At 43.2% G+C, this 21495-nt stretch overlaps 1 protein-coding gene across 3 annotated transcripts in view; it reads left to right on the top strand.

Annotated features, from left to right (window-relative positions):
* The window catches only part of METTL17 (methyltransferase like 17), an 82613-nt gene that overhangs the window by 21210 nt on the left and 39908 nt on the right, over window positions 1-21495 (top strand). For 2 of the 3 annotated variants that reach the window (XM_040416758.1, XM_040416756.1), the window contains exons 3-11: window positions 103-249; window positions 972-1062; window positions 6319-6400; window positions 7866-7939; window positions 8584-8678; window positions 8808-8878; window positions 9694-9801; window positions 9894-9962; window positions 12273-12323. In XM_040416758.1, coding sequence (XP_040272692.1) covers window positions 103-249; window positions 972-1062; window positions 6319-6400; window positions 7866-7939; window positions 8584-8678; window positions 8808-8878; window positions 9694-9801; window positions 9894-9962; window positions 12273-12323 — 788 coding nt within the window. The remainder of the gene's footprint in view (window positions 1-102; window positions 250-971; window positions 1063-6318; window positions 6401-7865; window positions 7940-8583; window positions 8679-8807; window positions 8879-9693; window positions 9802-9893; window positions 9963-12272; window positions 12324-21495) is intronic. The other variant, XM_040416757.1, reaches the window with a different exon arrangement.

The following is a 21495-nucleotide window of genomic DNA, read 5'->3' on the forward strand; positions in this document are numbered from 1 at the left end:
CTTAGTCGTGTGAATGGACCCTTATCCTGTGATAATGTACTTTGAGAATTTATGTTTGGTCTTGTTTTGCTTCTGTAATTGATTTATAATAATGTCTTTTAGGAAGTGCCGTCAGACAATTAGAAGAACATGTCTCCTCACTGAACAACTACTTATGGAGCCGAAAACGTCCACCTGAAGATAGAGAATTAAGAGAAAAAGCTATGGAACTAGAGCAAAAGTTTAAAGAAAACACGCACTTTGAATCGGGTAACCTCATCTGATCTGTTAGTCCAAGACCTATAATTGTTCTCACATTCACTTGAACATTGAAGGACAGAAGAATGCTGGGTTTTGCAATGTATGCACGCTGCCACATTATTATAGTAAACTTATGCTCCTGTTGGGATTGGTGGGGTCCGAGAACATTGCTGGTCAGACATTTATAGTATATCAAACTGACATGGATAGTTCAAGTAAATGCTGCAGATGTGTTCCTATCACTATTGTTATTACAACCTGGTGCATGTCTATAGCTGCCTGGTGTTACTGAAGTTAAAGGGGTCTTCCTGCAGGATAACTTTTTTGTAGAATCAGTTACTAAAAAGTAAAAAAGCATTGTAGGAATGCCCAAACCCTTCTGATCTGTGCTTGCTGGTCCTGGTTTGACACACAGGACATAGGAGGAGATGCCTGCCTGGCTGTAGCCGGGACTTACCTCAGTCAGTGAACGGCATTGTGGCCATCTCCTGTATTTTCCTGTGTGTTAAGCCTGGTCCAGGAAGTAGAGAGCAGCTGAGACCTAATAAGCGTTGGATCAGAATGGGGACTTGATGAGGTGTTTCCCTAAAAAATTTTTTTAATCCATTACGCCCCTTATCTAAAAAATTAATAAATGATTGATTCCACTGGACAACCCTTTTAATTTTCTCATGATGTGTAATTCTTTTTATGGTTTATGGTCTTTTTTTATGGTCTTTCTGTTTATTTTGCAGATATACATATTTATCAAAAAGATGAAAAGTTAAAAAATGATGTACTTTTTACTTTACGAAAGAACACTTATCACTGGCAGCCTTTAAGGTAAGCATCTGTGTGGTGCCCTGAAAAGCATATTGATTCTCTAGACATGTTCCCGAAAATTCTGTTTTATGCTAGGGCTACACGATGACATTTTGTCACACGACAATTTTTATAATGCGACATACTGCGACACTCCAGGATGGATTTTTCTGCAACTGTCGCATCGCAGCCGCAGCATGTCGCAGTGCGACACCATAGACTATCATTATAAAAATTGTCGCGCGACATTGGTGCCACATCAATGTCGTGCGACACATGTTGCAGTGTAATTGTGCCCTATGTGTCGCATGACGCATGTTGTGGTGTAGCCCTAGCCTAAATGTCAAGGAAAGATTTAACGGATATTAAAGGGTTAATCCCATCTCAGTCTTTCATGGTGACCAGAGTTATGTGTAAACGGTGGCAAGGGATGGCGTAGTTACTGAAAAAAAACTGAGTAAGGTGAGCTATGTTTTTTCTATAACTTCCGCTGGACTCTTCTCTGGCACTGTATGACTTTTTTCCACTGCACGCTGTATGCTGCTGTCACTACTTTATGCTGCCCTCAGTGAGCGCAGCATAAATGAGGTAACCATTTTCTTTTGAGTTATACTAACATTTGTTGTTACGGACAGATTTTCTGTTCGACAAATTTGATAAATGAAACCCAATTTTTTAAGGGATTGTCTTATCACACATACCGTTAAAAGGATTTTCCGAGATTTTATTTACTGATGACCTATCCTCTGGATAGTTCATCAGTATCTGTTTGGTGGAGGTCCCGGGTGTTGGATGTTCAGCTGTTGTGTGTTGCCTTCTCGTAGCTTACCAAGCACAGCGCCGTGCATTGTATAGTGGCTGTGCTTGGTATTGCAGCTCGGCACCACTTACTTACATGGGGCTGAGCTCCTCCTAGGCCACATGATAGTTGAACGCGGCAGAGCGTAGGCCGCCGGTGCCTTCTCAAACAGCTGATCGGTGGGGGGTCTTGGGTGTCTAACCCCCACCGATCAGATACTGATGACCTATCCTGAGGATAGGTTATCAGTAAAATAAAATCACGGAAAACACCATTAAAGAGGATCTCTGGGAGTTCAGCATTGATGGCTTATCCTTATGATAGGTAATCAATACCTGATTGTTGGGGGTCTGACTCCTGGCACCCCCACAGATCAGCTGTTTGAATAGACTGTGATGCTCCACGCTCCAGTGAGCGCTGCGGCTTCTTTCTAGGCCACTGACTTCACGTTCACTGATCGATGTACTAATCATTGCTTGATGAGCTGTAAGGAGGGTGCAGCGGGGCACTGTGGCCTTTTAAAACGGCTGATAGGTCATCAATATTGCACTTCTTTAAGGGGTTCTCTGCGGCAGTGGCGTGCCCAGGGTGTTTGGCACCCGGGGCGGGTCATTTCTCTGGCACCCCCCAATACTTTACCACATACCTCTTACATCCAGGGACATCTCCTGTCATGTAGACCTTCTCTTTCCTCTTCTCCTCCGTTAGACCGCCATGAGAAATTCTATCAGCCGCATCTCGTCTCTACAGAGTGTCTAACACAGACACGTTAGATTTCTCAGTTTTTCCATCAACCTCCCCATCCTGGTGTCCCCACATTGTGATCCTGCTGCCACCCCCAATACCTGTGCCCGTTGTGCCCTGCAAAGCCCCAGGTACTATACTGCTGAAAAAATAGTGACCCTAATAGACATAATTAGAGTCCTTTATCAAACTGGTGTAAAGTAGAACTGGATTTCCAAAAGAGCTGTCCAAAATGAAAGGTGGAATCTGATTGGTTGCTATGGGCAACTAAGCCAGTTCTACTTTACACCAGTTTGATAAATGACCCCAAATGTGCCTATAGTGTCTACAGCAGCTATAATGTCCCCTAGAGTGCCCCCAGTAATAATAACACCCAATACTGTGCTCCAGGCAATAATCCCTATATAGTGTCCCCAGAAATAATAGACTGGCCCCTACAGTGCCTCCCCAATAGAAAGGCCCCCATGCTGCCCCCCACACAGTAATTTCCCCCACACAGTAGTGTCCCCCACACAGTAGTGTCCCCCACGCTGCCCCAGAGGAGCCCCTCCTTAAAGAATCTGTGGGGTCCTCCTCTCCTTAGGACCATCAATGTCCTGTTCTTCCAATCCTATTGATCCACTGATCTAAGGATTATTTTTGCACATTTTTTGGATCTCTTCCCCTGATGATTTATCACCTGAAACGTGACACGTTGGGAACCATCCTATAGGGCAACATTAGGGATACCCGCCTAATCTAGGGTAAGGTATCCGGACAGGGCCGCCCCTTGCGGGGTAGGAACTCTGTGTAGATAGGCAGGTGAACAGTAGCTTTGCCCCCTTCCCCTATTAGGGCTCAATAGGGACAACGGTTCCCTGTACCAGTCTACAACCTGAATTTAGCTACGACTACATCTAACCCTCGGCCCAGACGCGGTATTTTTCCACCACGCTAGGCTGATCCCTATCAGGGGGCGTCTGAATGGTAAGACTGTTCCATACATCTTAGCCATATTTCAAGCATCTGTTTGTGGCGCTATATATTTTATATAAATTACTAGTAAAAGTTATATTTTAAGCTCTCCCAAATTCTCTATTGTTCCCCCACGCTGCCCCCCACACAGTAGTGTCCCCCACGCTGCCCCCCACACTGTAGTGTCCCCCACGCTGCCCCCCACACTGTAGTGTCCCCCACGCTGCCCCCCACACTGTAGTGTCCCCCACGCTGCCCCCCACACTGTAGTGTCCCCCACGCTGCCCCCCACACTGTAGTGTCCCCCACGCTGCCCCCCACACTGTAGTGTCCCCCACATTGCCATCCCTCCTGGGGGGGGCTTAGGGGGTGGGCGGGGCTGACTGATTCATGCGCATAACAAAACACAAGGTGCATATTAAAATATATAACACTATACTGACTATATAAACTGACTATGGTCTCTGCTGCACTGGTCTCTGCTGCACTGGTCTCTGCTGCACTGTACCGTATTATTCGCCCTATAAGATGCACCTAGTTTTAGAGGAGAACAATAAGAAAAATATATTTTTCATTACACCTCAGGTCAGACCAGCAATCAGACCCCCAATGTTAATCAGACCTCAGATTAGACCCCCAATGGCTCGGATCAACCCCCAAACCTTTAGCCATCTATCAGCCCCCAATGTCAGCCATAAACCCCCCCCCCCCCCCAATGTCAGCCATAAACCCCCCCCAATGTCAGCCATAAGCCCCCCATTAGCCCCTCATGTCAGCCATAAGCCCCCATTAGCCCCTCATGTCAGCCATAAGCCCCCCATTAGCCCCTCATGTCAGCCATAAGCCCCCATTAGCCCCTCATGTCAGCCATGAGCCCCCCTTTAGCCCCTCATGTCAGCCATAAGCCCCTTATTAGCCCCTCATGTCAGCCATAAGCCCCCCATTAGCCCCTCATGTCAGCCATAAGCCCCCATTAGCCCCTCATGTCAGCCATAAGCCCCCATTAGTCCCTCATGTCAGCCATAAGCCCCCATTAGTCCCTCATGTCAGCCATAAGCCCCCCATTAGCCCCTCATGTCAGCCATAAGCCCCCCATTAGCCCCTCATGTCAGCCATAAGCCCCCATTAGCCCCTCATGTCAGCCATAAGCCCCCATTAGTCCCTCATGTCAGCCATAAGTTCCCCATTAGTCCTTCATGTCAGCCATAAGCCCCCCATTAGCCCTTCATGTCAGCCATAAGCCCCCCATTAGTCCTTCATGTCAGCCATAAGCCCCCCATTAGCCCTTCATGTCAGCCATAAGCCCCCCATTAGTCCTTCATGTCAGCCATAAGCCCCCCATTAGCCCCTCATGTCAGCCATAAGCCCCCATTAGCCCCTCATGTCAGCCATAAGCCCCCATTAGTCCCTCATGTCAGCCATAAGCCCCCCATTAGCCCTTCATGTCAGCCATAAGCCCCCCATTAGTCCTTCATGTCAGCCATAAGCCCCCCATTAGCCCTTCATGTCAGCCATAAGCCCCCCATTAGTCCTTCATGTCAGCCATAAGCCCCCCATTAGCCCTTCATGTCAGCCATAAGCCCCCCATTAGTCCTTCATGTCAGCCATAAGCCCCCCATTAGCCCCTCATGTCAGCCATAAGCCCCCCATTAGCCCCTCATGTCAGCCATAAGCCCCCCATTAGCCCCTCATGTCAGCCATAAGCCCCCCATTAGCCCCTCATGTCAGCCATAAGCCCCCCATTAGCCCCTCATGTCAGCCATAAGCCCCCCATTAGCCCCTCATGTCAGCCATAAGCCCCCCATTAGCCCCTCATGTCAGCCATAAGCCCCCCATTAGCCCCTCATGTCAGCCCCATGTCCCCCAGGTCAGCCATCAGCCCCCAGTGCAAATAAAATAAAATAAAAAAACCACTTACCTCTCCGGCTCCTGGTCACCATCGCGATCCTCTTCATTCTGCTGTCGGCTGGCTGTGTATAGCGGCGCACAGCGTGAGGTCACAGAGAGACCTCACGCTGTGTGCAGCCATGCACAGCCGATAGCCGAGCCGAGGACCAGAAAGTGGTGAGTACAGATCCTTCACCGCTCCCTGGTCCTTCTGTACTAATGAAGCGCTTCCATAATGGAAGCGCTTCATTAGTACAGAGTTAAAGACTGCCCTGATCGCCGCGGCCCGGCTAACAATCTGCCGCGGCCCGGCGGTTGGGGACCGCTGGTCTACATGATAAATGACATTTGCTTAAGTAAAACAACCCCTTTAAATTATTATTTATGTCCATAAAAGTGCCTTCTGACCTTTCAGACAAGAAAACTTGTCTTTTTTTCAGCAGTACTTCAGTTTGGTTCCTGAATGCTGATGTTGAGGACTGAAATGTAGTGCAAAGTTGGAGGCGTCAATATTAGTGTCATCCTCTGTGGTCGCTATATGCAGACACACACATAGGGGGAGCTTTAGGAAACGGTCTAAAAGAAAAACCTGTAGCAGCCTATCACAGCTCAGCTTTCATTTCTTACAGTGCTCCTGAAAAATGAAAGTTTTGTTATGATTGGTTGCTTTGGGAAAAAGAGTCTTTCTTTTAGGCATTTTCCATAAATTTGCCCGTAAAAGCCATATCCTGAGTTTTGATGAGTACATTTTATTGACCTATTTTCAGTGAACATATTCTCAGGAAAATGCTGGCACTTGCCAATGGCATAAGCTGTAGAAAGGTTGCAGCGTTGTAACATGTAGCAGTATGTTATATATGTGGTAACTCTTTCCATAATGGTTTTTGTCACAGCTACACGGAGCAGCTTGGCTTGGTATATTTGGCCGCACGTTTTGATGGAGGATTTGCTGCGGTATCGAGAGTGCTACAGGAGGTGAGGAGACGCAAGAAAATGAAATGATGGCTAATGTGGTTTTTCACACATTTTCATTTTGGCTAGTATTTTAACTTTTAGATCTGCATTACTGCTCTAATCTTTCTTGCTTTGTAATGTTGGATTGATGCCATATAGCCTGAAGATTTCAGGAAATCCTTTGGGCCTAAAAACGTTAGTGGGGCACATTTTCCCACAAGCAGGACAGTTTTGCTCTACTACATGAGTGATACTGGTGCTAAACGATTTGCAATGCTTATTATTTGATAATGAAATCTCTTAATAAATTTGTTGCATACTCTGCCTTAGGGTCCATTCACACGTCCGCAATTTCGTTCTGCATTTTGCGGAACAGAATTGCGGACTCATGCCCGGATAAGGAATTGCGGACCCGCACTTCCAGGTCCGCAATTCTGTACTCGAAAAAAAAATAGATCATGTCCTATTCTTGTCCGCAACTGCGGACAAGAATAGGCATATTCTATTAGTGCTGGCGAAGTGTGGTCCGCAAAATGCAGAACGCACATTGCCGTGTCCGTGTTTTGCGGATCCGTGGACCCGTAAAACATGTTACGGACGTGTGACTGGAGCCTTAGAGGGAGTCTGTTACCAGCGACCTCTCTATCCAACTGTTTGCATAGACACGTAGCTATGGTTCGCCTGATTAAAACACTGTTTGTCTTTTGTTGATCTGAAGCTTTGAGTTTTCGTACTTTTTCCTAATATGCAAATTAGACCTTTGGTGCAATGAGGGTATCACCATTGCTCTTGTTGCACCCAAGCTCCGCTCATTTCTGTGGCTTGCCCCTCCCTCTCTGCTTTGCTACTGCCTGCACCTGTCAATCAAAGCAGCGAGGGAGGGTCTGGCCACATAAATGAGCAGAGATTGGGAACAGCAAAAGCAATGGTACCGCCCTCATTGCACTAAAGGCCTAATTTGCACATTAAGGAAAAATATCATAACTCGAGAACGGAGCCTCAGATCGACAAAAGAAAAATCAAGTTTTAAACAGGTAAACTACAGTTATTTGTCTACGCAGTGCGATGGATAGGGAGGTCACTGATGACAGATTCCCTTTGAGATTTGATATATGTTGCAGGATAGATCATCAGTATCAAATCAGTAAAGGTCTGACTCCAGCAATGCAGTGTAACTACAACTTCTCACCCCATTCAAGTGACATGGCATGCAGTTAAACATTGAAGAGGATTCTTGACCCCTGCAAACAGCTTATCAGCAGGGATACTGGGAGTAGGACCCTGCCGATCTGATATTGATGATATCTGAGGATAGATCACCAGAATCATGGCACTGCAAAATCCACTTTACTACCGCACACTTTTTAAAATTTGCAGCCTTTGTATGGCATAAACGGTCATAAAGCCTTTAATAAATTCTCCCCTGTGTTTGGATTTTACTGATGTGTCATGAACATGGACTGTGATGCTTATGTGTCCCACACAGATATATCAAGGCGTTCCTGAGTTCACCCCCCAGACATTGATGGATTTTGGATCCGGTGTTGGTGCGGTGCCATGGTGAGAGCACTTAAGGAGATTGTTCCGTGAGGACTGCCCCATCTGATGAAGCCCCTGATGATCATAACCTATCGCGTGGAAGCTGAAAGTGCATGAATATTTGTAAAATGCAATATCACATGGCGATCATTCAAAATAATTAGCAACCATGCAGTATATGGTTGTTTTTAAATCTGCCAGAGAGAGAGAGAGTTTCTCTATGTGGCTGGTTTCCACTATGGTTGGCGGTGGGGGGTCCTGAGTGGGGATCACTATACCCTGAGAGGGTGTAACGACAGGTATTATTCTGAGTAAACCAACCCTGCTAAGAGGCATTCACATGCAGGCATTGATGCTGATATTTTTGTGAGCGTGAGCAGCACACTGTTCTGCATGTCATTTGAAATGGTGACAGTTGCTGATAAACTGCCAGTTTCTCACCATTTAATCTGAATACCAGAGCGGCAGTTTGTCGTCAGATGCCGAGGAGCAACTGACATGTTTTTAAAATGCCATTTAGCTCATCTACGTTAAAATGGAACTGTAAAGGCAGGTTGTCCTTACCCAAATCCCTGATAATAGAAACGGAAAAGGAAACAGAACTGCTGCAAGGGGTAATGCATTGTGATTTTCTTCATCTCTGTTTGTTTTGTTCTGTTTTCTAGGGCAGCCCATGGTATATGGGGTAATAAACTCAAAGAATATATGTGTATCGACTCCTCCGCATCAATGAATACTCTCAGTGAACTGGTATTGAGGGGTAATACACTTTGACATTTTTGTTTGTTATAATATTTTTCTTTTCTTAATCTTTTTTTTTACATACTCTAGTCATTACTTGCATAACCTTTACTAGCCACCACTCTTTCTGTTTTGTGTTTCTGAGCAGGCGGGTCAGAAAAGGGCCAGATGCACATCTCTGGCATTCATTACAGACAATTTTTGCCAGTTTCACCCAAGGTAGGTCTGGCCCATTTGGCAATTTAGGTTTAAACCATAATTCCAGCTCTGATTTCGGTTCAGTTGAATAAATGTGCAGCTGCTGAAATTTCGCAGACTATAATAAAATTGACAGTTTCAGTTCAAAAGCGTTTTTTTTTTTTTTTTTTTTTTTTTGTATGCTGGTCATACCATGGGCAGCTCTACTGCTTTACCTATGGAATAAATGACAAGAACTCCACCCAGTTCTCTCACATATATGTGTGAGCAAAAAAGATGAAAGAACCTTTAAAACTTTCCACCTTATGCAGTTTTCCACTTCTGGCTCCAAAGCCATAGAGCATATGTTTAAAATGCTCTAAATGAAACCTTAGATAATTTATATTCAACAAATTTTTATTACTCTTGATGGCTTCACTTAATTTTAAGTGGATTAGTATCAGACATGAACGTGGTAAATGTGTTATCAGTATAACTGTGCTTTGCTGCTATATTAAAGGTGTTCTCCGGGAATTAAGAAAATAAAATGTCTTAAAATACTTAAATATTACTCTGTTATAAATACATTCCAAAATACCTTTCATTAGTTATAATGGCTCGTTTTGTCCAAGGAGCAATCATCCTTGAATGGGAGTGAGCTACAATAGGCCATGTGATCAATAATTTGACACCACAGGCCTAGGAAGAGACCGGAGTGCCGCGACCTGATTTGTAGAGGTGTCGGGAATCTGACCTCTACAGATCTGATATAGATGGCCTATCCTGAGCATAGGCCACCAATATAAAAATCTTGGACAACCTGTTTAATGTTTGTTTGGGTTGTTTTGCTTTTCCAGGTACAGTTTGACCTAGTTGTGTCTGCATACTCTTTAAATGAACTTCCCAACTTTGCCGAACGAGAGAAAACCATCCAGACATTATGGAGGAAAACAGGAGGTTTTCTGGTGAGTATCTCTTAGCTTTTTTATTTTTTGCTACCAGGTTCTTCATTTATTATCTTTTATAATCTCGGCCTCTAACTTTCATGATCTTCTAGGTGTTGGTAGAAAATGGTACTCGAGAAGGACATCAGCTTTTAATGGAGGCTCGGGATATAATTATAAAGGCGAGTATTACTACCTATGTTGCAAAAATGAACATCTAGATTTGAGATTCAGTTCATTTATATCACTTCCTGTGTACACAGAAAACCCATATCTAATTATTAACCATTTCCTTTATCGCTCCAACATAATTCACAGTTCTGTCCATAGTCATCACTCACTCAGTTCCTATTCTTAGTTTGGCTTATAAACCAATTTACAGTGACTGTTCAGGTTAGATTTGGTTTTGGGGCTAAGTTTATTTCCTGGAATAGGAGTAAATAGGGATTGTTGTTTTTTCTATCTAGAGGAACCTGGCTGTCCCCTATCACATTATTCATCATTCTTATAAAGCCCCTAGCTTTAAATATTACAGCAGACCCATTAATTTTGGGTTTTGGTTTTCAGCGAGGAGTGAAGAGATTGTCGTTACACACTGCTGCAATGTTGCGGAGGCATAGAATGTCATCCACAAGTATCCAGAGCATGTCATTTTCTGATGTTAATATTAATTGGTCAAAATCTGCTTTTTTTGTGTTTGGTGATTACTGTACTAGTAACATCATGAGGGAATTACAGATGTTAAAAACATTTCAGTATCTGGGAATTTGTTTTTCAAAAAAATGTGCAGGTTTATTTTTCTTTAATTGTTATTACACTTTTGGAAAGAGTGAAGACTTGGTAAGGACATAAATGCCTGCATCCAGTATAGCTATAGAGTTACTGTACTTTCACCCAATTACATTCCATTTAATAGAGAATGGTGTAACTAGCAAATTTCTAACACTTCATTAAAAGAATATGCCTGCATCCACCTGGAAAAAAAACTGTAAACTCATGGCTGCTAGGGGTCTCACTTCCACCAAATTTGCTGTCCACTGCCTGTTGTCAGACAAGATCTGTCCCTAGTAACAGAGACACAGGAAGTAAGTGAAAGGATGTTCTAGCAGTACAGTACTGGCAGATTCAACAGAAGGGAGACACCCCTTGTTTGTGAGAGAAATGCATCTAGTTGTGCAGATGAAAAGGGGAATAATTAGGCTGATGGCTCATTCACACGAATGTAAGGGCAAATAGTGGTCCGCAATATACGGGCACTGACTGGCCGTGTGCACTCCATACTTCAAATGCAAACCCATTGTCTTTACTTTTGCGGTGCTGGGGCCCTAACCCGAAAGCCCACGGAAACGCATTCTGATGGGCTTCTGATCCATGCCTCGGCTCCGCAATAGATAGGACCCATTCAAGTCAATTTGACTGCATCAGCATGAGTGCACAAGGCCAGAGCCCATATATTGCGGACCTGCCTTTAGCGGTTCGCAATACGGGCATGAAGCCCTTACGTTCATGTGAATGAGCACTGAAAAAGGCATTGGGAAAGTCCAAAAAAAAAGATTCCTTCACAGTTATGAATGTACAAAATGCACAGCCATTATGCAAACTGTTTTTAAAAACTCAGGTACGCTTTAAGATAGTAAAAGTAGAGATGAGGTTACATGTGATGAGTAATTGCCTTATTTAAAAAAAAAAAAATACTTCTCATTATTAGAATCTATACTCAATGATTTGGAAAGTGGAAGAGAGGAGAAAAAAATGGAGGGTGAGAGGGGGAAAAACAGCAGATAATGATGTAAGGCTTTGTTCACATCACCGTTCAGCCTTTCTGTTTTCCTGCTCCTTTTAGGAGCAGGAGACCGGAAAGGAAGTATTCGGCACATAACTGAGCCGAATGGAACCTAAGGACACCATAGACTATAATGGGGTCTGTTAGGTTTCCGCTCAGAGGAAGATTTTTGAAGCGGAGACAAAAGTCGTGCATGCACTACTTTTGTCTCTGCTCCAAATTCATCTTCTGAGCGGAAACCTAACGGACCCCATTATAGTCTAAGGGGTCCTTAAGTTCCGTTCGGCTCAGTTATGAGCCGAATCCGTCCTTTCCATTCTCCTGCTCATTAAACGGATCAGGAGAACGGAAAGGCTGAAGAGTGATGTGAACAAAGCCTAACTGTCGCTCATACTGAGACGATGATCCTTCGCAAGGGGGAGCCTGCGTTGATGCTTGAAACTTACACATGCGGACGCCTTGAAACATTACTTACAAAATAAATCAGTATGTTTTTGAAGTATGGGCCAAAACTGAAGTAACCAGAGGAAACTCATGCAAACATGAGGACAACATACAACGTCCATGCTGATGCTGTAAACAAAGGAGCTCCATTCTTCAAGGCAACAGTAATATCGACTGATTATGGAGAATAATGGATCCTGTCTGTTTAAAAAGATTCTACCTTTTATCTTGGAATTCTTAAAACTTTTTTTTTTTCTTCACACAGGGAAGTGACAAAGAAGTTTGGGATCACCGTCCAGCTTGTGTTTTTGCGCCAGTAAGAAATATAAATCTTTGTTTTAAACATTTTGTAAACTTCACAAAAAACCTTACAAACTGTACCACTAATTTAATTACTTTTCAGAATATTGAGATTTTATGTATGTAATTTAAAGTTATGTTGGGTCCTCCTTGGCAACTTACAGAATACTGTCACTTTATCAGCATTCCCTGTCATTTAAGCCTCATGCAGACGTCCGTGGAACACAGTCCGTGAGATACCGGACTGGCATTGCAGGAGCGCACGGCGTTATTGGTTGCTATGACGCTGTGCGCTCCTGCAATGCCAGTCCAGTATCTCACGGACCGTGTTCCACGGACGTCTGCATGAGGCTTTAAACAAGTGAGAGTTTGCAGTAATTAGCTATTTTTAAATGGCTTGTGTCATGTCGAGAGAGACAGAGCCTATACTTCAGGCTTATCACATGAGCAATACTGCATCCAGATGCCTTCTGTTTTCCACAGAAGCCCCATTGATTTCCAGGGCTGTTTGAAAAACGCACACTTTAGAACATGCTGTGATTTTTTCCACAACGCAGAGATGAGCAGTGAGAAACAATGTGCATGTGCACAGCCTCACTGAAATGAATGGGTCAGGTTTCAGTCCAAATGCTCTGCGTTCACAAGGCTCATTTGGACGGAAAACTTGCTCGTCTGAAAGAGGCCTTAAAAGTTTACTCTCAACTTTTTGTAAATTTATGGCATTTCCAAAGGATATAGTTTTATTGTTTTATCTTAGATTACACATCTTTAGACAAGTTTACGATCTACTATAGTTACGACACAGACATTCAGCTTTCCAAAAGCCATAACTTTAATTTTTTTTGGTTCATATAGCCATATGAGGGTTTGTTTATTGTGTGACAAGCTGTACTTTCTAATGGCACCATCTAATATCCCATACAATGTAGTGGAAGGCCTAAAATAATTCTAATTGGGGGTGGAATTAGAAAAAAATGCAATTCTGCCATTGTATGGTAAAAATGACATGTTAACTTTATTCTGTGATTCAGTACGATTTACAGAGACATCAAATTTATATAGTTTTTCTTATATTTTAATACTTAAAGTTAAACTATGAAAAAACTATTTCTTTGCATGGCGATATTGTGACGCCCATAACTTTTTATATTTTCATCTTCAAAGCTGTTTCAGGGCTTATTTTTTGTAGAACGATCAGTAATTTTTATTAATACCATTTCGAGTATATATGACTTTTTAAATCACTTTTTATTAAAGTGTTTTTCATTAGCCTTTCACCATACAGGATTAAAGCTTTTATTTTCCCTTTCATCCTCCATGACGGCATACCATGAGAGATGACCCGCCTCCAACCAGGTAGGGACAGGAAGTATAAATTTGACTCTCCTCCGGCTCCTCCTCAGTGTCTTCCTGTCCCTCCAGGTAGGAGATAGGGTTTTCCCTTATGGTCGCCGACCATGAAGAAAGAAGAAGATTACCATGTGAGGAGGCAGCAGAGTCCGAACCCTAGTTGGGAGAAACGGGCTCTGAAGACCTGTCTCTTACCTGCTGCTAGTGCGGGCAGACAGGTCCACGTGGGACCGGACACTCAGGGAGTCCCTCCGGTCAGTTGCTAAGCTCCACACTGCGATCTGGCATGGCCGGCGCTCACAGTGTCGTCACCGGAAGTGGACGTGCTCCATGCGTTCCACGAAGCGTTCCACAGGCTTACTTCCGGTATGGGGCCTGAGAGCACTTCTGGCGGTGGATCGCATGCCGGCGGCAGCGGGAGATTCAAAATCGCGCAGGATTATGACGGAGGTCGTCCTCTGATCTGAGGTCTTAAGGTAAAGCTATTTAAGGGGGAACAGTAAGCTTGGTTGTTACCCTAAAATATGCTGGATCCAGGTGAAGCTACCACTCAGGGATCTGTACCTGTGAGTAATGTCACCAGGACAAGGGTAAAGGCAGTATATTCTGTTATTTAACCCTTATATGTTCTCTTTCTTTCTGTATGTGTGCAGAGTGAGAAAGAGAGTGCTCAGAAAGCTAAAACTAGTCAGAGGGCAAAAAAGTGCAGTATCTGTTCTGTTAAACTTTTTCAGATTCCTCTACTAGGAAAGTTTGTAAAAAATGCACTGACAATATTTCTAAGGAATTAGTTCCGTCCTTAAAAGAAGAACTTAAAAACACAATTAGGGAAGAAATCAGGGCTGCTATGTCAGATACCTCATTAATCCCTTCCTGCTCCAAACAGGCGCAGTGACCAGCGACAAAAACGTCTGATTCAGAATTAGAGGAAGATTCAGAATCAGGAGAACTCGGGTCCGAAGATTCTGGATCTGATTCAGAATTTAAAAACTATCTTTTTTTATCAGAGGATACCAGAGAGTTAATTAAAGCGATTAGGGCCACTATGGATCTTTCAGAGGAAAAGGTCCGCAGATCAGTCCATGACGAGATGTTCAGTGGATTTGAGCAGAGGTCTAACCGAGGCTTTCCAGTAGATAAAAATATGCACGATCTAATTAAAAGGGAATGGAGATCCCCGGATAGGAAATTGTTCATTCCTAAGACAATAAGGCGACGGCTCCCTTTTTCTAGTGAAGATGAGGCCCTTTTAACAACTTGTCCTAAGATAGACGTTTACCTATCTAAATTAGTGAAAGGTCCAAACGCCTTACCATTTGAGGATATGGGATCATTAAGGGACCCCATGGATAAAAAGACGGATCAAACCCTCAAAAAGACATGGGAAGCTTGTGCGGCCTTGTTTAAACCAAACCTAGCTGCAACATCAGTATCCAGATCACTAAAGAAATGGCTCACGCAGTTAAAATCCTTACTGAAAAGCGGAAATACATATGATAGTCTAAAAGATTCCTTTCCGCTCTTAATTAAAGCTGTGGATTTCCTATCGGACTCCACTGCGGAATCAGTCAGGATAGCTGCAAAGGCATCTGGGTTAGCGGTCGTGGCAAGAAGGTCCCTCTGGTTAAAGTCTTGGTCGGGAGAGGTCAGTTCAAAACTAAAGTTATGTACCTTGCCTTTTCATGGTAATTTGTTGTTTGGAGAAGATTTAGAATCCATCCTAGAAAAGGCTTCCGACTCAAAGAAAACCTTTCCCAGGGACTCCGGAAAAAGGAAATTTCCCTTTCGGAGGGTTAAAAAAGGGAACCCCTTTCAAGCAAAGAAAACGAATAGGGATTCGGGCTGGTCAAGAGGAAGAAACCAGAAGAGTAGAGGGTACTTGTTCTCTACAAAGAATACGGAACCGTCAAAGCAATGACGCCAGTGCTTAGGTAGGAGGGAGATTAAGTTTTTTTCTAGACTATTGGGAAAAGATTACAACAAACCATTGGGTCTTAAATATAATATCAGAAGGCTACAAAATAGTTTTCCGTCTTCCTCCTCCCTCAAATATTTTCAGGGTAACTCCAATTCAGAAAACAACCGTTCTTCAAACAAATCTGGAAGAAGGGATTCGGAAGCTACTAGCTCAAAAAGCCATAATTCTGGTTCCCCATTCTCAAAAAGGTCAGGGATATTATTCAACCGTTTTTCTAGTAAAAAAAAACAGACGGGAAATTTCGGTTAATATTAAACCTAAAAAACTTGAACAAGTTCATACAATACAACAAATTAAAAATGGAAACAATAAGATCAACCGTGAATCTGCTAAAAAAGGGAGACTTCTTGGCCTCCATAGACTTAAGAGACGCATACTACCATATTCCGGTATGCAAACAGTCTCAAAAATTCCTGCGGATAGCGGTCTATTTGGGGAAAGATCTGCTCCACTTTCAGTTCCAGGTATTACCCTTTGGAATAACCTCGGCCCCCAAGGTCTTCACAAAGGTGATGCTGGAGCTGGTGGCCCACTTGAGAAGGAGAAACATCCTGATTGTTCCTTATCTAGACGATCTACTGATAGTAGGCGAGTCAAGACAGTTACTAGAGAACAATCTCTTAGTGACCTGCCAGACGCTGTATCTAGCGGGATGGCTAATAAATTGGGAAAAATCAAAGCCAGTCCCGTCCCAGGAAATAATTTTCTTGGGCCTCTCCCTGGACACCACTCGTCAGAGGACGTCTCTTACAGAGCAAAAAGTGTCGGGAGTGGTAGAAAAAGTCTCAAGGTTTCAAAGTCATCCATCTTGTTCGATACGAGAGGCTATGAGACTACTAGGGACTTTAACCTCTTGCATCCCTGCAGTAAAGTGGGCTCAGTTCCACTCTCGAACTCTGCAACATTGGGTATTAACCTGCTGGGACAGAAACCAGAGTTCATTGGAACAAACAGTTCTGATTCCCTTTGCAGTAAACCAGTCTCTTCTGTGGTGGAAACAAGTAAATCACCTATGCCAGGGAATTCCATGGAATTCGGAAGAACAGGTGTTTGTCACAACAGATGCAAGTCCTTGGGGATGGGGAGCGCATTACTCTCATCACTATTTCCAAGGGGCCTGGGCAGACCACCAAAAGACTTTGTCCTCAAACCAAAAGGAATTGATGGCAGTTTGGGAGACTATAAAAGTTGCGAGTCAATACATAGAAGGAAAAGATGTCCAAATAAGATCAGACAACACAACAGTGGTGGCATATTTAAACCATCAAGGTGGAACAAAAAGCCAATGTCTGAGCCAAATAACAGAAAAGATTTTTTCCTGGGCAGAAGGAAATATAAGATCCCTTTCAGCAGTCCATTTAAAAGGAAGCTTAAATGTAAAAGCAGACTTCCTAAGCAGGGTCAAGATATATCAAACAGAATGGAGTTTGAAGAAACAAGTTTTTCACCAAATAACCAAAAAATAGGGGGTTCCCCAGATAGACCTCTTTGCGTCAGCCACAAATGCAAAAGTAGGTAGTTTCCTTTCCCTCAATCCAAGAGACAGAAGCGAAGGGATAGATGCCTTTTCAATAAAATGGAATTTCCATCTGGCTTACGCCTTCCCTCCTCTGCAACTAATTTCTCGAGTGATAAAGAAGATAAGGCAAGACAGGGCTCACGTTATTCTGATAGCCCCCTTATGGCCCAAAAAATCATGGTTTCCACTATTAAAGATCATGTCCATCCAAAGTCCATGGATCCTTCCTTGGGATCAGGATTTGTTGTCGCAGGGACCAGTTCACCATCCCGAGGTGGAAAGGCTGCATTTAGCAGCCTGGAACCTGAAAGGTTGATTTTAAAAGCTAGAGGCCTGTCAGATCCCGTCATCAATACTATGTCGGCTAGTAGAAAGGAGATAACCTCAAAGATCTATAATAAAGTATGGAGAACTTTTAATACCTGGTGTATAAAAGAGAAAGTATCCCCTGAAAATTTTTCAGTCCTTTCAGTTCTAGGTTTTTTACAATCTGGGCTGGAGAAAGGTCTTCGTCCCAATACACTAAGAGTCACGTATCGGCTCTTAGTGCAGTTTTTGATGAAAAAATTTCCAATCATTCTTGGGTTATCAGATTCCTTAAAGGGGCAGACAGACTGAGACCATCATTGAAAGCCATGACTCCCCCCTAAGATCTCAATGTAGTTTTATCAGGCTTAATAGAAAGTCCTTTTGAACCCTTATCATCTGTCTCTATAAAATATATAACACTAAAAACCCTGTTCTTAGTGGCAATTACGTCAGCTCGCAGGGTTAGGGAAATCCAGGCCCTGAAGATTAATGAGCCTTTCTGTGTTATTTCTTCAGATAGAATTACGTTTAAATTGGAAAACTCCTTCCTTCCCAAAGTTGTGTCTAATTTCCACAGGCAAGAAGAAATATTGGTTCCCTCGTTTTGTGACAACCCGAAAACAGAAGGAGAGGAGAGGTTTCATAAATTGGATGTACGCAGAGCAGTTCTAATATATTTAGAAGCCACGAAGGCCTTCAGAAAGACGGACTCCTTATTTGTTCAGTTTCTTGGCACAAATAAAGGGCAGAGAGCGACAAAAAATACTGTTTCCAGATGGATTAAAACGGCGATTTCAGAATCATATAAAGCGCTAGGAAAATCGCCTCCTAAAGCCTTTACAGCACATTCTACAAGATCAGTTTCTGCCTCTTGGGCAGAAAGGGCTAACGCTTCACTAGAGCAGATCTGTAGGGCGGCCACTTGTTCTAGCCCTAATACTTTTATCAAACATTACAGAGTCCATGTTGAGGCAGGTCAAGATCTAGCCTTTGGGAGGGAAGTTCTTCAAGCTATAATTTCCCCCTAGTTGTTTAATATGTTATATCTCATGGTATGCCGTCATGGAGGATGAAAGGGAAAAACCAAATTACGTACCGGTAATTCCCTTTTCATGAATCCTCCATGATGGCATAGGGGTTTCCCACCCCAAAAAAAAATAAAAAAAATAATAAAAAACATATATAAAATATATATACGTTCATAAGAATATGATAGGTCTACACATAGGTGATGGTGTGCAAAAAAAAAAAAAAAAAAAAAAAGTGTAAATGAAAAGATTCGAAAAAACACTCTCTAGGCGGTCGATCCAGAAAGACACTGAGGAGGAGCCGGAGGAGAGTCAAATTTATACTTCCTGTCCCTACCTGGTTGGAGGCGGGTCATCGCTCATGGTATGCCGTCATGGAGGATTCATGAAAAGGGAATTACCAGTACGTAATTTGGTTATTTTTTTTTAATCAGATAATTTTTATTGAAGTAAAAATAAATACAAATGTATTCAAAAAATACAATAACAAAATCCCCCATAACCCCAACATTATAGGAAGAGAGCAGCAAATTTAACATATTAGTCAGATACATTAGAATATGTGCAAATACACAGATCACAGTAATGAATTCAATAACTGAGACAATGGAGACGCCGGCAGACCCGCAATACTAAGCCCATAGGCAGGCTAGCCAAAATGGTAACAATGGTTCAATAGCGAAGGTAAGAGAAATAACAGTGAACTCCCCCCACATTTTACAATGAGTGACATTTACGGACGATGATCTTGGCCCCTGTATTCAAAAGATATCAGCCCACTCCCTGTACACCTTTCTTTGACCGACAATCATACATTATTAGTTGTAAGCACCACCCCTTCTTTAAGAACGACCTAGAACAATCCAGCTACTACAGTGCAAGGACAGCCATTGACTGCACACCCCTGACCTGTCTATCCATGGTCCCCATACGGAGTCGAATTTCGACAGACAGTTTCTCTTTAAATACGTTCCCCTCTCTAGCCTTATAACCACATTCATCCTAGCCACAAATTCTGCAAAACTAGGAGGAGACGACTGAATCCATTTAGCAGCGATGGTTTTCCGAGCTTGATACAGGATTCTGTTGATACCTGTCTTAATGGGAGATTGTAAAGACTCAGAGTCAAATAATCCGAGTATGCACATTCTTGCACTTAGTGTATATGTAGCACAGTATATTTTGTTAATCAGTTTTATTATCTTAGACCAGTATCTATGCAGAGTGTTGCATTGCCAGATCATGTGGAACAGTCCAGCGTCACCCGTCCTGCATTTCGGACATAACGAGTCAGGGCGATACCCTATCATCTTCAAAAAGAGTGGTGACCTGTATACTCTATGCAGAAGAAAAATCTTGGATAATCTAGCCGCCTCACTCATAGACAGTGTTGGAGTTAACTCCAATACCTCTACCCACTGAGCATCCGAGATTGGGCCCAAATCTTTCTCCCACTTGCTCTTAATGAATAGTGGATACTTTTCCAGATTCCTTTCCTGCATTGCCCCGTATGCTCTAGATATCCCTCCTCTGGAGGTTCCCCTCACCATCAGATTTGACAACACCCGATGGGAGGCGAGGACCACCGGTCCAATTTTTACTTGTGATCTTAAGGCATGTCTCAGCTGTAAGTATTTGTAAAATTGTCTGGAGTTCAACTCAAACTCTGTACACAATTGTTCAAATTGCTTTAACACTCCCTGGGAGTACAATTGACCCACATTCCACAACCCCTTGCGCTCCCAATCTTGGAAACCTGACAACCGAGACAACTCTTTCAATTTGGGATTATTCCATATCGGCGACAGATCGAGTAATCCCGCCATATTTAAAACCTCCCTAGACTTAGTCCACACAGTCCGCATTAATTTAAAAATTGGGAGATCCCTTACTGTCACTGCCACATCCTTTTCTAATACCATTATTGGGGGATTGCAACCAGCGACCCACTTAACCAATTCTCCACTTCTCCCTGCCCACACTATATTCCCCCAGCCTTTAAAATGCTGTAGTTGAGCTGCTAAAAAGTAGAGATAGGGGTTTGGCAGAGCCAAGCCACCCATGTCTTTGCCTCTCTGTAGGGTTTCGTACCGGATCCTACTGCGCTTGGCCCTCCACACCAAAGACCGGAAAATTCGCTGTATTTTGTAAAAGTGGTGCTGAGCTACCCAAATTGGCGAATTATGAAGAATATATAATAGTTGTGGCATAAAAATCATTTTGATAAGATTCCCCCTGCCTATCACCGACAGAGGAAGTTTATTCCATATATCTGTTTTCATTTTAAATTTGGCCAGTAATTGTATCAAGTTATCCACAATATACGCCTGGGGTCTAGTGGAAACCTCAACACCAAGGTACGATCCGCTTCACGTCCGCCCATAGGATATAAACGTCCTATGGGTGGACGTCTATTTCTGAACGGACGTTCCAGAACGTCTTTTCAGAAAGTGCAGCTGCACACTAATCGTGCAGCTGCTGATCAGGTTGCCCGCTGTCAGTGACAGCAGGGCAACCCTAAGACAAGGCAGGGACAGTGCCCAGGTGTCCCTGCCTTCTAGATCGCTGCAGACACAGCGCTCACCGAGCGCTGTGTCTGCAGAGAAGGAAGCGCTGTGCGCTTCCTGTTCCGGCCCGGCGGTCATGTGACCGGAGAGTGCAGGAGCTGTGTGAGGTCTCTCAGAGACCTCGATCAGCCCTGCACTGAGGCTGTACAGCGCTGGATTGCTGCTGTACAGCCTCTTTAGGGGTGCATTTGTCCTGTAACTGGGGCTACTATGTCAGCCCCAGTTACAGGAGAAATCAACAGTGAAAAAAAAAAAAGAAAAAGTGAAGCAAATGTCCCCCAGAGGTCTTGTATGACCTTATGGGGGACGAAAAGTGTAAAAAAAAATAAAAAAAATAAAGGGTTGAAAAAATAAAATAAAAAAAGTTTCACATGTAAAAAAAAAAAAGTTCCCAAGTAAGGAATAAAAAAAAAAAATTAAAAATAGAAAAAATAAAA

The sequence above is a fragment of the Bufo bufo genome, chromosome 2 (genome assembly GCF_905171765.1).
Source record: "Bufo bufo chromosome 2, aBufBuf1.1, whole genome shotgun sequence".
Lineage (NCBI taxonomy): Eukaryota > Metazoa > Chordata > Amphibia > Anura > Bufonidae > Bufo > Bufo bufo.